General features: G+C 38.0%; 1 protein-coding gene across 5 annotated transcripts in view; it reads left to right on the plus strand.

Annotated features, from left to right (window-relative positions):
- Window positions 1–16,924, plus strand: part of adcy7 (adenylate cyclase 7) — a 55,825-nt gene that overhangs the window by 28,901 nt on the left and 10,000 nt on the right. For 4 of the 5 annotated variants that reach the window (XM_067495142.1, XM_067495146.1, XM_067495143.1 and 1 more), the window contains 12 exons: window positions 60–811; window positions 4,816–5,022; window positions 5,326–5,487; window positions 6,251–6,400; window positions 9,591–9,751; window positions 12,035–12,146; window positions 12,411–12,538; window positions 12,780–12,938; window positions 13,509–13,641; window positions 14,395–14,577; window positions 15,082–15,122; window positions 16,513–16,572. In XM_067495142.1, coding sequence (XP_067351243.1) covers window positions 647–811; window positions 4,816–5,022; window positions 5,326–5,487; window positions 6,251–6,400; window positions 9,591–9,751; window positions 12,035–12,146; window positions 12,411–12,538; window positions 12,780–12,938; window positions 13,509–13,641; window positions 14,395–14,577; window positions 15,082–15,122; window positions 16,513–16,572 — 1,661 coding nt within the window. In that variant the 5' untranslated portion in view covers window positions 60–646. The remainder of the gene's footprint in view (window positions 1–59; window positions 812–4,815; window positions 5,023–5,325; window positions 5,488–6,250; window positions 6,401–9,590; window positions 9,752–12,034; window positions 12,147–12,410; window positions 12,539–12,779; window positions 12,939–13,508; window positions 13,642–14,394; window positions 14,578–15,081; window positions 15,123–16,512; window positions 16,573–16,924) is intronic. The other variant, XM_067495147.1, reaches the window with a different exon arrangement.

Below are 16,924 nucleotides of genomic sequence, written 5' to 3' on the forward strand. Positions count from 1 at the left end.
GTTTGTCTCAGTCTTATATTTATCTTTTTTTTGTCCCTCTCCCTTACTCTTCATTCCAGGTGCTTCTAAGGAGTTAAGCTGCCAACCTCACCACTCTGTAACATCATAAATCTTGGTGCAACCATCAGTGGCCATTGTTTCTTCTCTCACCAACTCCTGTTTTCCTCCTTCTCTTCTTCTGTAGCCCCCTCCTCCCCTTTTTCAAAATCCCCTCCTCCTCTGTGCCTCCCAGACTGGGACTTATTGCTCAGACCCACTGAAGGGATCAACACAGTAGCTGGCAAAAGATGAAGCAGGTCTGGCTGCCAACACCAGACAGAAGATAGAAGACATAAAAGGACTAGTGAAGGGGAGAAAGAAAGGACAAATAGTAGAGAAAGTTACAACAAAGTTGTAAGAGAAGAAACAACATTAAAGATGCCACGCCGGAGGAAAACCACAAATTTTACTTGAGCGTCATGAGCTAGAAAGGGGCTCTTAACAGATCTTAAACTGTTCTTTTTAACAAACGTCTGCCCTCCCCCACCCCCACCCCCACCCCCACAGACACAAACAGACACAAACAGACAAAGAAGTGGAAACACACACTCCTGCTCACTGGTGCTGCTTTTTAACACCTGCTATGTCTGTGTAAGAAGTCTTAGCCATGCCAGCCAAGGGGAAATACCTGTTGAATGACCAGGAGCTGAAACATGAGGCCCTGTACCGCAGATTCTCTTGCATCAGCCAGTATCAGCCACTGGTGCTCCTGCTGGGCCTCTCCATGCTCTCATGTGGAATCCTCCTCATCCTTTTCTTTGCCCTTCGACTGGTAAGTAACATCCAGATGTTTGTAGTAAAATTAAACCTCATAATTGTGCCTTTTAAGTGAGCAAATGTAATAACAGATATGTAAGATCTGCCAAAATGAGGGGATTTCACACCTGGTGCTTTACTGTAAGCTTTTTAATATAACCAGTTTTATTAGGCAACTTGCAACAAAGAAACTTTTCCATTAAACAACATTAACAGATCATTAAGATCAGATCTGCACAGACCTGTGATAGATCATCATGACCTTGAAGTGCACTTTGCCTGTTTAGTTTGTGTTCCAATGCCTTTGCCGTACACATAGGTTGAAAGAATGGCATGGCAAGATGTCAGTAAGTGCAAGAAAGGTGCTTTTTCAGGTGTTTTAGACCATTTTTTAAATTTAATTAATACAGTAAAGCACAGTAATTATAGAATAATTATAGACATCACATTGTTTTCATTCATTCATGTCCTTATATTAACTTCACAAATCAACGTCCTTGGAACATGGCAGCAAAGACTCCATAGTACAATGGCTTGTAAATTGTGAAACTAGTAACAACACTTGGCTTCAGACTATGCTGTAGGAGGAAACATCCGAAGCTCTTTTGAAATCATTGTTGAAGGCCTTTAGTCTTTGCAGCAAATGTGTTGTGGGGCTCCAGGCATATGTTACCTTATGTTTAATACAGTGACAGTCTGTACAGTATTTTTCACACACAGTTCACGCCAGATAATCGCTTCGAAATTATATCGGACCAGACCATAACAATTATCTGTTCACTCAGAGAAAATATTGTATTTATTGGGCAGATAATTGATTAAATTTTGTTAAATAACCCAATTTAATACACTTTATGTTCAAATTTGCTACATAGTTACTAAAATGCTCTGTATAATAAAAAATAACTTTTAGCACTCTGGTTCATGTGCACATCCTTCTAGAAATTTGACTAAACAGACACATATTCACAATCTCTATAGCATTTTTCTATCTGTGCTGATGGCAAAGAAGACAAAGGGTAATGTGTGGAGACTAATGTGACACATTAGGACAGCAGCAGTTGTTTTTTAAAGCAGTGACTTGTTAGTTAGAATCTCTAGGTTTGCCTGTGAAAATGTGAAGAATTGTACTCTGTCCTTTCCCTGGGCAATAACTTAAATAAAGCACTTCACTCCTCTTCACTAACAGTACAGCTGCTGAGAAGTGTGAATGAGTGCGTAGTTGTGTAAGACTTGTGAACGAGGGCATTGCTGGAACAGACCCAGAAATAGATTGTGCATATTTCAGGTGCCTTCCCTGGATAAGATAAAGGGACAGTTTGCATTGTGGAGGAAAGTGTTTGCTGAATAACATCAAGTGCATGTGGAAAAATGATAATGATTGTTATATGGGAAGAAATTTCTTTTTTTTTTCACAAGAGGTCAGGCACACAACAGTAGCCTCAAAACTGGTAGGGACTTGGAGGGCTTGGAGATGCCTGTTGAGGACCTCTTGCACAGATTTCTTACTAAATACCCTGTTGCTCTTAAAACCTAAATCCACGTAAGCTTTGAAAACCTTGTAGTAGAAGATCAGTCAAAAAGGAACTAAAACATAAAACAAGGGAACAATGGGTAGAACAATAGAGCTGTCAAAGCTTAAAGAATGTTATTGTGGTTTTGACAGGGAGAGGAAAAGACAGATAATCATATGACTTGTGCTGATCTGCATCATGCTGTTGATTTTGGCTTGAAAGTGGATAGAAGAGCATTCAGTCAGTTCCATAGGTCATATAGTGAACTGACAGCTTCTGTCACAGGAGATAATATTACTTTCCCCTGTTGGAAAAACCATTGTACCCTTCCTTCTATTGTGTTACTGTTGACTCTGTGGCATACTCCCTTTTTCTTGTCCATGTACTTATACATTGGGATTTTTGTTTTACTCTCATACTCTTCCATCATGTTCAGAGATTTTGTATGTTGTTCACAGACAGATAAATGCACATACACCAATTTTATGTTGTGCAGATATCTTGTAGAGTTTAGTTCATCTTAAATTGCACACATGTTAAATTTACTAGGTCATTCACTCCCTGATCCCAACATGCCAACATCACCATCTACTTTCATTCCTCTTGTTATCTTCCTTCTCAGCTGTTTCTCTTGCACACACAGTTGCTGGGGGTGCAGCGAAGTTCAGACAAAATGTTGGGATGGAGCTTGTGCAACACTGTTTATGTAGATGCAAAGGAGGGGGCAGGATGCCTGTTTGGTGGAGGCTACTGGTGTCAGAAAGTCCCTGTCAACTTGCATAACTCCCCTTCAATTGTGGACAATGGATGAAGTGTGCTGCTAAGAGGAAAACTGGCTCAGTCAGTGTTCTAAGTGCCACTCGTACCTCCGTTTTCATGCCCTGTGTGGATGGTGAGGTGGTATTTAACTGCCTTTTGTCTGGATTCTGGTTTAAATATAATCTAAAATTCCTCTACATGTTTCTAAGCTGGGAGAGGATGACTTTGAGTTGCATATTCTTAGAAATCATTGGTGTCCTACATACAAGGCAGTTGTGTTGTAATTTCACGTGTTTTTATTTTTCAGCCACTGTGATTTTGACCCCTGCCTTTGTTTTCTATAATTACTTATGATCATGATAATCTAGTTATTGGCATTCTTCTTCACAGTTGATCTTAATGTAATATAAAACAAATTTTTTTACTTGACTGTTTAGCAATAAATGGTATTTCAAAGCCATCAGGAATTTGCAGTACACTTATTACTCTATAACAAACAGCTTTTAAAATATTACAACCTGTAGTAAATACTGAAAGGATGTAGAAATTACAGTTTTCCAATATATCATAACATTTTAATGTCATAATTTGGAATAATGGTTTAATGTGGTGTGTATCATGCAGCTGAATCTAGTTATGGGGTTTTACCTCTTATTCATATAGAATCATTGTTCTTTTTCCACATACAAAAGGTTTTGTTGAGACTCCCAGGTACATAGGAGGTACAAAGTGCTTTAGTTGAGACCTGGCCTTTTCCAGTGCTGCCATGGTAACCAGAAAGCTCAACATACAATGCTGGGATGGCCTTCTTTGAGCATAGATCTATTAACACTGACATTGTGCGTCTGTCTCACTCTTGAGCACTCTTTTAAACCTTTGCTTTCTCTTGTGTGCTGCCCCCAACACCCACTCTATCTCTTATTCCAAGACAACCTGCATACATTTGGACAAACATGGCTGGCAGTTTCATGCAACATGCAATGCAGATATTCACACAAGATGCTTTATTGCAGACAAATGGACACATATTTTCCCCCTCATTGTTGCTCCTCACTGTACAGTAACTCAATCAGGAAGATGATAGCCTGGAGTGAACAGGGCATGATGCACTGACAGATGTTAAGGGAAAAAAAAACAGTAATCCTAGATAAGCCTTAATGCTCAGAGTTTCAATGGCTTTCAGGAGCATCTTGTACTCCTCGTTTTTAACAATAGAGCACAATTGACCAGGCAGACACAAATAATAAACCACTGAATTAAAAAAAAAAAAAAGGTTATTGGTTGAGACTGTACCTGCTTTGGTTTTCTTGAAAAACATAGTACCCATCAGTATACAGTGATCATAATAATATTAATAATAATTTTGTAGAGCCTGTGACCTGACAGTGGAGTTGATACCCTACTTACATTGTGACAAGTTTTTAGACTTGCCCACATGACACATGACAAGTCATTTTGTTGCTGATGGTTTAGCATGTCAGGAAGCAATTGCATAGTCTGTCTTCAAGGTGGGTACTGTTTTTTTTGTAATTGTTTTGTTTTTGTTAAGCAACATTTTAAAAATGCATATACATGATACTAATGACTTATGTATATACAATTTTATTTTATAAAATACCACCATGAGTTTCCCACACCGCAAATATATGCAACTGTCTTCTACACTCACACCAAACAAGTACTAAAGACAGTATGACTGTAATAAAATGCATGTTTATTTTTCTTCTTGTCCCTGTTTTTGGAGCAGAGCGCAAGAGAACATTGTGCCTTTGTGAGCGTGGTAAGCGGCAGCCTGTGTGTCTTTCTGGCTGTGTTTGTGCTGGTGTATACAAACACAATAGAGAGGCTTCCACATCAATGGAGACGTCTTCTGGGTCTGATTGTCTGGGCTGCACACCTCACCCTTGGCTTTACCTTCATCTTTTGCAGCCCTATCATTTTGCCTTGGGACCAGGTAACCTCACCTCTCAGCAGAGTTCTATTAAGATACAGTTCTGCAGTTCTGGATTTTGTTGGGGCATCTTCAATTACACATTCAGTGTACAGAAATGTGAAAAAGCTACTTAAGCTGTTGCTGATTTTTATGTCTAGGCCTAAACTGTAAGTTTATAAAGATTTCTCATTTGTTTTATTTTTTAACACCAGATTTCTGAAATTAGGGAGGGCAAAATTTAATAGAGTTTGACTTTGTTCTGGCACAGATTATTTCAGGGACACAAAATGACTTGTTGAAATGACCCAAACTTTATTTTTCCAGGTGCCTTTCTTCCTCTTCATCATCTTCACTGTGTACACCATGCTGCCATTCCAGTTGTGGTATGGTGTGGTATTGAGCATCATCTCCTCCTTGTCCCATATTATGGTCCTCACAGTGCGCCTCACTATATACAGTGAACCCACATCTCACCTTGCTAACCAGGTGATACCTGTTTGAATAAACCTATGCCATAATTTTTTTAATTCATTTTTCTGTAATGATTATATAACTTGTACTGAAGCAGCGTGTTGAAGAATTCCAGACTATAACCAGCTACTAAGCTGTTGTTTATGCCAGTATTGTTGTAATTGAATTTATTTTATTTTTATAAAAAAGTGGTGGCAGTGGCTCAGTTGGTAGAGTGCCCGCCTACTGACCATAGGGTCGGAGGTTCGGGCCCGCTTTTCCAGACCACATGTTGAATTGTCCCTGGGCAAGACACTGAAGCCCCAACTGCCCAGCCCCAGCCGTGCAGTGCCGGTCTCAAGCCCAGTAGAAATTGGGGAGGGTTGCATCAGGAAGGGCATCCGGCGTAAAAACTGTACCAAATCAAGCTTCGAACAAAAATGATTCGCTGTGACGACCCTGACCTTACAGGATAAGCCGAAAGGACAAATAAATGTGTTTTTATATAAAAGAATAACACAGTATATAAACTTTTATATATAATAATGATTTGTATTCTCATTTAAATATTCAACTGTCCTAAAGAGTCAGGCTGTAATTATAAATACCCTACTGATGTCTTAAACAAACACTAATGAAATATTGTTTACTATCAAAGTAAAGCTAAAATAAAGACTTAAAGAATAATATTTTCGCCAGAGTCAGGCATTAAAAAAATTACATTCAGAAAGTCACTGATAAAGTTAAATAAGCAATATTATGTCCGCTCTAATGTCTTTTTCCTTATCTATTTCTGTAGCTACTGTCCAACGCAGTGATATTTCTGTGTGGTATTGTGGTGGGAGCCTTCCATAAGGTCCTAATGGAGAAAACCCTAAGGCAGACCTTCCAAGACACCCTGAGGTGCTTGAGCATGCGGATGAAGCTGGAGATTGAAAAGAGGCAGCAGGTTAGTGTAATGCACTGGCAGTCAAAGAGGGGTTCATATAGCTACACTTTTTCTGAATGGAACCATTCTGACTTTTACTGGTCTTCTGTGTGATTACATACACTACACATTTCAATTAACTTTCCCTCTTGGCCGAAATCTCAAACCTCACTGCTCACAGTATATGGGGCAGTCTGTCACCAGTAATGAGGAGCTTACACTGACCAGCGGATAGAGCCTCCAGTCATGTGTGTGCAGCAATGACTCCTAAAGAGTTAACAAGAGGGCTATATACTTAGTTTTGAAAATAAGAAAGAAATAAAGCTTTGCTTTTTGTAAATAGTCGCTTATTGTGATTCCACAATGGGAAAAAAAAAAGAATAGGGGAATGAATGATGTAAAGCTGTGAATGCCGGGTTAATGCACACATTGTGCATCTGTTCTCTAGTGAAATTCTGTATATCACAGGAGTTTCAGCTACAACATTTAAACCGCCAGGTGGTTTAGCCATAAAATGCTACAGCATAAAAGTTTAAACAAGCGTCCTATCCTTTATAACATAATATGAGTGTAGCAGTGCAAGAAAATCTCGCTTTGGTGCTTGCATATCAAGACAGCCAACCAAACTTTTTGATGATTGTTCAAGTTATTTATCAGGTCGCAGGATCCTACTCCCACTGCACGTCAAACAACAACCGGTCGGATCAGAGTCTGATGCAATTATAAACTCAATCAGGCACAATTGGATCAGTGCTAAAATCGGGCCAAATCAACACACTCTCTGCCTAGCTTTAGTTTGCCAAGACTTTGAAAGTTTGGCCAGCCTAGTCAACAGTGGTTAAATATGGAATATATTTTTTATACCATATTGTTAACCCATACATTATTATCGTACTTTCATAAAAAATAAGTAAAAGTGATCCAAGGTAGGACAACCATTGAACCAGAGAAGGGTAATGGACATTTATTCTATGTCCATCCCAAGTCAACAGTTTGATGATTATAATAAGGCTTTCAGAATAATGTGATGCTTTATAACAATACATGATCAATAAATTTATGTTCAGTAAATTAAAACATTTAGAAAAAAATTATCTAATCGAATTTTATGGTGATAGGTTGTACCTGACATTCTCATGCCTCTTGACATAAAAGCTGTGATAGTTATTATCTTTCACAAGTCACTGTTGCTCTTGCTTGTCTTTACATTCTTGCAAGCCCTCTTCCTTTTAATGGCACATTAATGAATGTGGGGTGCAAAGGGCAAAGAATCACAAAGGCCACACAGAAGAGCCCCTGTAGCGAAGATTGCTGAGAAATGTTATCCATTATCCACAGGTGTCAGAAGAGTGTATTACATTTTGTTGCTTATGGGATTGTGTAGCTGCAGAATGGTCAGAGTGTGTGTCTGAATCTTTATTATTTTTTTGTGTCTCTAATGCTTATGTTGATACTATAGTTGTCACTATACCCTTCTTAATAAGTATAAAAATATTGAGGTGCCTTAGAGCCTGTTTGTTTTAAGATTATCATGAGAGTAGGCTCATACACATTTTGTTGATATAAGCATAGACGTGTATTCACACACACTTTTCATTTGATTTTCTCTTAAAGAGAGTAATAATTCAGTGCGCTGTTTGTTTATTTTTAAAAAATGGATGGCATTAACCCAATTTTTATCAGGGCGAAAGGGAAAGCATAGTGTACTACATACTCAAAGGCAACTGTGATGAGATTTTTAACAGCCCAGTTTCACATGCAATGTAATTTATTAACCTCACTGAATGGAAACAAACGTTACAGACACAATAAAAATAGCTTGTCAGTATTGCCAAGCTCATAATTTTGTTTCCTCTTAACGTTTTGCCTATGGCTGGCCTCACGTTGACTCTCCCACAGATGTTTTCATTGTGACTAACAAATCCTTCACAAATTAAATTTTCCTGTGATGCCTTTTAAATTAAATGCATCTGTGCTGACTTGCTTCAACTTCACATGCCGGTTTTAAAACCAATTTTCCTCTTTGGATATTTGTTATGATTGTTGCTTAGTACAGAACATAAAACACACTGACAGGAAAGCTGCTGTTTTGCCTAACCAGAAGAATGACAAGCATAATGAATCATATAATCGTTAAAATGTACATCTCCTGTTGTATTTGAATTGGGGCTGAAAATTAGCCTGGTGCACAAAGTTAGACAAAGAAAACATGACATAATAGCGTGGCTGGCAAAGAATGAAAACTGCTACAAACGAGGAGCCAAGGGAGAAACCCCCCCTCAATAAGTAAGGACCTCAATGAACTATTTTTTGGCAGAGTATGAATGACCTCATAATGGCATTTAAACTTTATTCCGTTCTAAAAACCATCACTAATGTAATTTTCAGAAATGAACCACTCTACACTGCTTTCAACAGAACCAAAGTAAATATGTGTCACTGCATATTTTTAGTGACAACACAGTTTTTCTCACATTTAGAATACATACGATTTGCATCACCATAATATTATGTGAGACATCTCAGATAAACATCATCTATACAAAGGCCGCTTTTTAAAATTTTCAAGTTTCAGATTCATTACAAAAATTAAAGGGTCATTCAGAATAAAAGGAAGCAGTTCAGGTTGTAGCAGAGGGAAGCAAGTTCACATGCATACAATAAGACACTAATTCAAAATTTTTTATGAATAAAAAGTTTTTGTTTTGAACCTGACCCCCCTTTTGATATTTTAAAGAAGGATTAATCTATTCTTGGGCAGTTGCCTCTTCAGATTCCATTCTTAATCATGACATTGAACTGTCAATGTTGCTCAGGCCTCTGGCTATTGTGGCAGATTCACGTTGTGTACTATTGTCTAATGTATCAATCATACTGGCACAGACTAGGATGGTCTTTCCCTTCATCATGTTTTTCATTATTTGGCTACAGTAGTAACATGGTGTCAAAATGTCTGGAATTATTTGGTGCCGTTCCATGTTAAAAGGGTAAGATGTTAATGACCTTGTTCTAGAAGTCTCAGATCATAAGCTTGTGATCATGCATGTGTGTTTGATTGTGCGTGTTATAGTGGTTCCCAGGATGACTTTTGTATTTTATTTGCCGACACTATCACGCATCACTGTACAATGAGTGCAAGTCAAGTAAGTTACATTTTCTGGCTCATCTAAATTGCGATTATGTAATGTATTGTGTATGTGTTTGTTTGCAGGAGAATCTGCTGCAGTCAGTGCTGCCAGTCTACATCTCCATGAAGATGAAGCTGACAATTATGGAGCGCTTGCAAGAATGTAAAGACAAGGAAGAGCAACAGCGACTTGTGAAAGATAATAACTTTCACAGCCTTTATGTCAAGAGGCACGAGAATGTCAGGTACAACCTATCACCAAAAAAAACTATTATATTATTTTTTCTAAATGTTTTACTTAACTTAACATAAATTTATTGATCATGTATTGGCCCTTGTTATAAAGGATCTAATTATTCTGAAAGCCTTATTATAATCATCGAATTGTTGACTTGGGATTGGCATAGAATGAACACTGCTGATCAGTCATCAAGACATTCAAGCTCGCTTATACTTCAAATTTTAAAACAAAACGTGGCTAAGTTCTCAAAACCAAACTCATTCTCTAGTCTGTCTGTCTACTTTGTCCCAGTTCTTCGTGATACATGAATCTTTCTCTGTTAAAGGTGAATCTCTACTTCTATGCACCTCATAAAATCTAAATAACGCATAAAAGGCCAAAAAACAAAAACAAATCCTGGTCACTTCACATAAGGATGGAGATTATGTTTCCTCTCTGTTTTCAGAGCACTGACCCAGTTAAAGCTCTTTGTTTTACAAAGGTTTCATTAATTTAGGAAGTGCTGACAGATACTAGGTCAGCTTATTCTGAACTTTGGCAGATGGCTCACCAACTGACTTACATTTCAAATAAATGTAAATGCATTCTGCTTTAACTTTATTTTTTTTCTTAATAGCAGTAAGACTACATTGTAAAGTGACATTTCCAAATGTCTGAATGAAGGTTTTGACAATACACTATTTGGCCTTTGCTAATCAAGATGTTACTGTGTGGCATCAGTCATGTGTGCCACCATGTTCATTTAAGGGCTTGAGCTATACCTGTAATTACCCCAGTCAGACCAGTCATTAGCTGTGTTGTTTGTCTCGTGAAGCATCTGGCAGTTTTAAATCAGGTATTGGAACAGGATTGGTCAGTTGGAGGATCCAGAATGTTTAAAAAAAAAAAAGGTTTGAAATGGTTTGGAACCATATGCATTAGTATGTGATTTGGGCTTTTGCCAAACTTCCAACTGTTTTTCCTCATGGTGTTGGAGTTTTTCAGAGATCAGATAAGATATCATTATTTGCCAACCAGCAGACTTGAAAAGGTCTAGACTATGATTTAACAGTGAACCAGACATGCCTTTTAGTGATTTGGTGTACTGGTGGTTAATAGGAGGTGCCTTTACGCTGGAAAACCTACTAACCAACTCAGGGGCTCTAATGGCCATAGTTGGTTATAGTGAGAAACGGAGCTGTGCAGAAAAAAAACAGCTGTTTGTGGTTTAAATTTGTGATGCACAAACAGTGTGAGCTTTATGGTGTCTAGTTTCTTCCGGTCAAATGCTACTGACAGCAGCAAATGCTACTGGAATCAGGAGGTTGAAAACCTTGAGTCTAATCAATGAAACATGTGTGTTAATTGTCCGCATGTTGATTTGGCACAGTTATTATCCAGGATGCCCTTCCTGACGCAACCCTCCCCAATTACTACCGGGCTTGGACCGGCACTGCACAGCTTAGGATGGAAAAGGGCTCCTGGTGGTTCAGTGTCTTGCCAGAGACACTTCGACGTATATAGCCGGGATTGGGGACAAGGGCCCCCTAAAAGCAGGAACCACATACCAATATAAAAACATGTACATTGGAGATTCATTATTCAAAGCTGTTTTGCTGCCTCTGGCACTGGCCAGCCTGCCACTGTGGGAAAGAAAATTAAGTCCTAAATTTATTGCAGTATCCTACAGGATAATAGTTAGCTGTACTCAAGCTGAAGCTCAGAAAATGTTGGATGATGCAGCAGGACCATGTCCCTAACCATCAAAGTAAATCTTCTACAGAATGGCCTAACAAAATTGTTTATTGAATTTGCCCAGTCAGAGCCCAGACCTTCACCCAACATAGATGCTGTGGAGTTTTTGCAGTTCCATATTGTATCAATTATCATACATCATCAATAATTGTTTATGATAACAAATTGCCACGTCATTAACTATACAGTGCTTGACATTAGTTGTGTGAAGCTATTTGAATTTTTCTTTTTTAATTTGTTTATTGTAAATGGCTGAAAGATTGTAAATATTGCCAAAACACCTGACGTTTAATGGGGGTTAAATAATTGTGAGTGCAACTGTATATTACCATTGCTTATCAGTTGCTCAAGTGGACTATTATAACTCAAACCTGAAAACACCCTTGGTCTCTGTGGGAACTTTTTTGGGGGGGAGGTACAGCGTTATCTAAGCCTGCTGGTTATCTGCAGTACTCATCTTTGTTGTCAAGGTTTATAATACACTTATTTGCTACATAAGCAGTAATGTGTGTGTTTGTGTGTTTTAAACTTTCACTGTATCTCTGTCTTTCAGCATTTTATATGCAGACATTGTTGGCTTCACCCAACTGGCCAGTGACTGTTCTCCGAAGGAGCTGGTCATCATGCTCAATGAATTGTTTGGCAAGTTTGACCAAATTGCCAAGGTGAGCTGTTTAGAATTCTTCTCGTCATTATTACAATTGGCACTGATCTCAAAGTTTAACTTGCAATCTCTAACTTGTCTCCTAAATAATGTAAAGATTTGCTTTTGGATCCCACTAGTGGAAGACTGAAGTTGTATTAGACAGCTCCTCTGTTTCGACATCTGTACACTCATCCCATTTATTTGTTTTCCCATCTGTCTAAATCCTAATTGCACAAAAATGTATTTTTATGGTTTCACTTTAATTTTTTGTCACTTTTTACAGGAAAATGAATGCATGAGAATTAAGATCCTTGGAGACTGCTACTACTGTGTGTCGGGGCTGCCGGTATCTTTGCCAAAACATGCTAAGAACTGTGTCAAAATGGGGCTAGACATGTGCGAAGCTATCAAGTGAGTTTGTGCCAGCTATCACCTAAAGGAAATCTGAGAAAATTGTGACTTGGCTCTAGGGGATGTTTTTATTTAGATATTTAGAATACTGACACATACACAGACAATCAGACAATAGGGTTTCACATAAACCTAAATAGATTACTCTGACTTGTCATTATCTGGCTACCTTAAAAACTGTAGTGTGCATATAGAAGCAACCTTCAATAATAATCTGTGCTAACAAAAATACTGCCTTCAGGCAGGTACGAGAGGCCACAGGAGTGGATATCAACATGAGAGTGGGTGTACATTCAGGCAATGTTCTCTGTGGTGTGATTGGACTTCGCAAATGGCAGTTTGATGTGTGGTCACATGATGTGACCCTGGCCAATCACATGGAGGCTGGAGGCCTTCCAGGGTAAGTAGCACAGATTGTTTTTGTATTATAAGCTTAATAACAGTAGCTTGGCATACACAAACTACTGTTGACATGAAACAAAACAGCACCCATTCCTCATTGCCTTGCTCTAAACGACAGGATATGATTCATAGACCTACAGTTTCTTTTGGCATCAGCAATGTAATTAGCAGGACATCACCAATATTTTCAACTTTATGTAAAGTTACATTTACAAAGGAAAGGGTTTATTTATATTCAAATATTTTCAGTATTAACATTGTTAACCCCCAAATCTTGAAAATGATATGATGGAATATCAACATTATAATTGAAAAATTAACTTTTTAATTTTCATTGGATATACATTATTTAACTCCACTTAAAACTCAATTGACCTGAAATTGCATATGGTCAGTTCACATGAAGACATTTGTACAGTCACCTTACAGTTCTCAATACCATTTTTTCTGTGTTGTGATTAAACAAATTAAGTCCATAATTCTAATCATTGTTCAGTACTAAAAATAAGTATCTTACATCTGTGCCAGTGTTTCATTGTTTCTCCTGCTTTTTACCAAACTTGTTCAGACGTGTCCACATCACAGAGGCTACTCTAAAGCACCTGAACAAGGCTTATGAAGTGGAAGAGGGCAACGGCCACACCAGGGATGGCTACCTAAAAGAGCTTAATGTCCGGACCTACCTAGTCATTGATCCACGGGTAAGTGTTCATCTTTCTTGAAAAGGCACAAAATGAGGAATCAGGTGAGAAAGGAGTATCTTTGAAACATCTGGTCTTGCTGCAATGATGATGAAACAAATCCTAAAAAAATTATTGCATATATACATTTAATCGTTACATTTGTTTTATATGAACTCTTTTGTGTTTTTGATTTATTTATTTTTTTCACTATATTTTTCTTCCAAGCTGATCTTTCACACATATTGGCCAATTAAGTTTCACCCCGATATCTAAATTTTTTTGGTTTAAGAGACTGTCAGTGTAAGCGTAATTACAAAAACTGATTTTTATATAGTTATTTATTTATTTATATTTTTTGGCAGAACATTTTCTTCTCCTGAGTCATCCCAAGTTTTGGTACATATATCATTGAACAACAACTGCCATTCTTGTGTATTTTGTTGCCAAAGTCATAGCTGATTTGACGTTAATTAGCTAACTCCATCTGTGTATTGGGAAATTGCAACCAAATTTAGGTGACCCATGCATGTACCACATGTAAACAACCCTACATAGCGGAATGGCAGGCTGCCAAAACTGCATCAACAGATCAAAGTTATAAACTTGTGAAAACGCTTTTTACTGAGAAATCTACAAAATTAGAGCGGTGCTCTTAAAGACTCAACACGTTTGTGATCTAGGAACATACTCTAGTTGTATGCCTAAGATTTACAACCAAATACCTACAGTACTACACCATGAATGCAATGTGATTTGTTCATGTTTTTTAAGACCAAGGACCCATCCCTGAACAGCCGTAGTGCACCTAAACCTCGTGTTAATGATGGACTAAAGATGCGGGCATCTGTGCGTATGACCCGTTACCTGGAATCCTGGGGGGCTGTTAAACCTTTTGCCCACCTCCAGAGCCGAGATGGCTTCACCCCAGATCCTATTGTCAAAGCCCACATGAAGGTGAGTAAATAATCTTTTTACTCTTTAATTGATTTAGTATATGTTTTAATAAAATTCGCAGCCTGCGTAGTACACAAATCTAAAGCATGTGTTTTATACATTTTATAATGTAAAATAATGTTGGGAATAGCCGGTGTGTAAACTACAAATAGAGCTATTATAGAATAGCCACTTTTTACTGTTTGCATACAAAACTCCTGCTGTTCTAAATATGTTTGCCAGGTGTATTAGTGTCAGCAATGGCAAATGTAATCTTTTTACTCACATAAAGTAACAATACCTGTTATCACTTTCAGTTCTTTCAGTAGGAACACTTGTGTTGCAGGTGGTTACTACCGTTGTGTATAAATAATGTGAATCTGCATTAGTACTAAGCTGTCAAAGCTTATGCATATTGCATATATCTTGTTTTGCTATGTAGATACCGTACCTCTCAAACACTGAGCATAGGTTGATGCAACCTCTATTAGGTATGTTACTAGGAATTTGTCCCTGTTTTTACAGGACATCCCACTGCGACCAGCCCCTTCTAAGGTCACTGACAGGTAAGACAAATTCACATATGAAGTCCCATTTGGTAGCTAGCATTATTTTAAGGTGTATTCAACTGTAACTACTGTAAGTCATTGTGAAATTTGACATGGACAAAGAGTTGGATCGTCTCACGTTCACCCTGGAGGACTTCCCATGGACAACACTGTTGCTAATGGCATTTTAGTGGGAAACAGTGTCTTCTACCATCTTTCCCAAGATTTTTTTTCTCTGTTCAGATAATATGAACTGATCATCTTTCCATCAGAGTTCAGGGTCCGGGGGTTGAGAGGCAGGGTACACCCTGGGTAGATTGCAACGCTACCTCAGCACCTGCACAGACAGACAGACATACAAAGACAAACAACCGTTTACAATTACAAACCATTTGGAGGGATGTTCTATCCCAATCATTACATTATAACAATTGTTGAACTATAGACACATTATTTGTAATGTGCATGCATTTGGTGGGAGCTTAAAAATGTTGATGGGATGAATCTTAATAGTGGTTGTTTTATACGGCTTTGAATTTTAGCATTTAAAGCTTGTGACCCTGAAAACCCCACCTCAGCCCTAGCCCATGTACAGTATGAGTGGGTCATTGGTTAAAGAAGATGCAACTTAAATGTGTCATTCAGTTAGTATCAAACATTTAAAACACAATGACATTGTAGAGCGGGTTATTATTCGTTATTTAAAAATAAAGCAGTGTATCTTCCTGAAGCAAAAGGAGTGTTGGAGGAGTCACATCCTGAAAAGAAAACATTCACTGACAGAATATACTGTTGTCACTGATGGTTTGCTTAGTACAGCTGTGCTGCTTGGCAGTCATTCCTGGAAAGTGGTAGGGGTGTTAAGCTTTATTTCTATTAGCTTCAAATAATGCATAGACAAATTGATTATGTTTATAGCCTATAATGGTTAATTCTGTTTGCCCATCTGGCAGCGACATTAAGTGTACAGGCAAAGTTTAGCAACTGATTAGCGGTCAGGGCTCGCCTACACAAACAGTGTGGGTTGGAGTAATGTGATTACAAGAGATAAGTGTGTGGCAAAAGCACACACATTCCACCTTGAGAGAGCGGAAGCTTGCTTTATCTCGGAAATTGTTAATTTCATTCATGTATTCAGTCTGCTGTAGCAGATGCAGCAGCTGGTGAACACTAAAGTGACATTGAAATGCACAAACTCCAGCTTGACGACAGAGTAGTGTTTTTCGATGGGTAGAGTAACAGCTCTCAGTGTGCTACTCCTGTTAATTAACAGTTTAAGATCGATTTTTTATTCACTTTGGATCAGCCCATCATTTATTTTAATTACAAAAAAATTATTTATTTTTCTATTCCTCACTCCTTTGTTGTGATGAATTTATGTTTGTCTTTTAATGTTGGGTCCTGGCAGCTTTGATGAGTCTCTAGAGGAACCCTTCACCTTGCCCACACCACCATTCAGCAGCTATAAGTGAGTGGGGCCTTTATGGCCCGCAAGGTCTTTTTTCCCTAAGTGCAGTATTTTTCATAGTTTTGGGATGTGACCCCAAAAAACCAATAAGTAGCCGAAGAAAATTATTTTTTTGAAAAACCTTCTGCTTGTCCATAAATTGTCCAGTTTTTAATTGCAAATTAGTTCCTAGCAATTATGTTTCATGCGGTTTCTCAAAAGGAATTATTTCCTTTTGATTTGATACATATTTGTGGGATCAATGGCTACATAGCTCATTTGTCAATGATAAAATAGGAAGATAACCCATTACACTAAATCGAAAGATCCAAACTAAAAATCCCTCCCACAGTTTTTAACCACCCTGTTAATC

Source organism: Channa argus, chromosome 2, assembly GCF_033026475.1.
Source record: "Channa argus isolate prfri chromosome 2, Channa argus male v1.0, whole genome shotgun sequence".
Classification (NCBI taxonomy): Eukaryota; Metazoa; Chordata; class Actinopteri; order Anabantiformes; family Channidae; genus Channa; species Channa argus.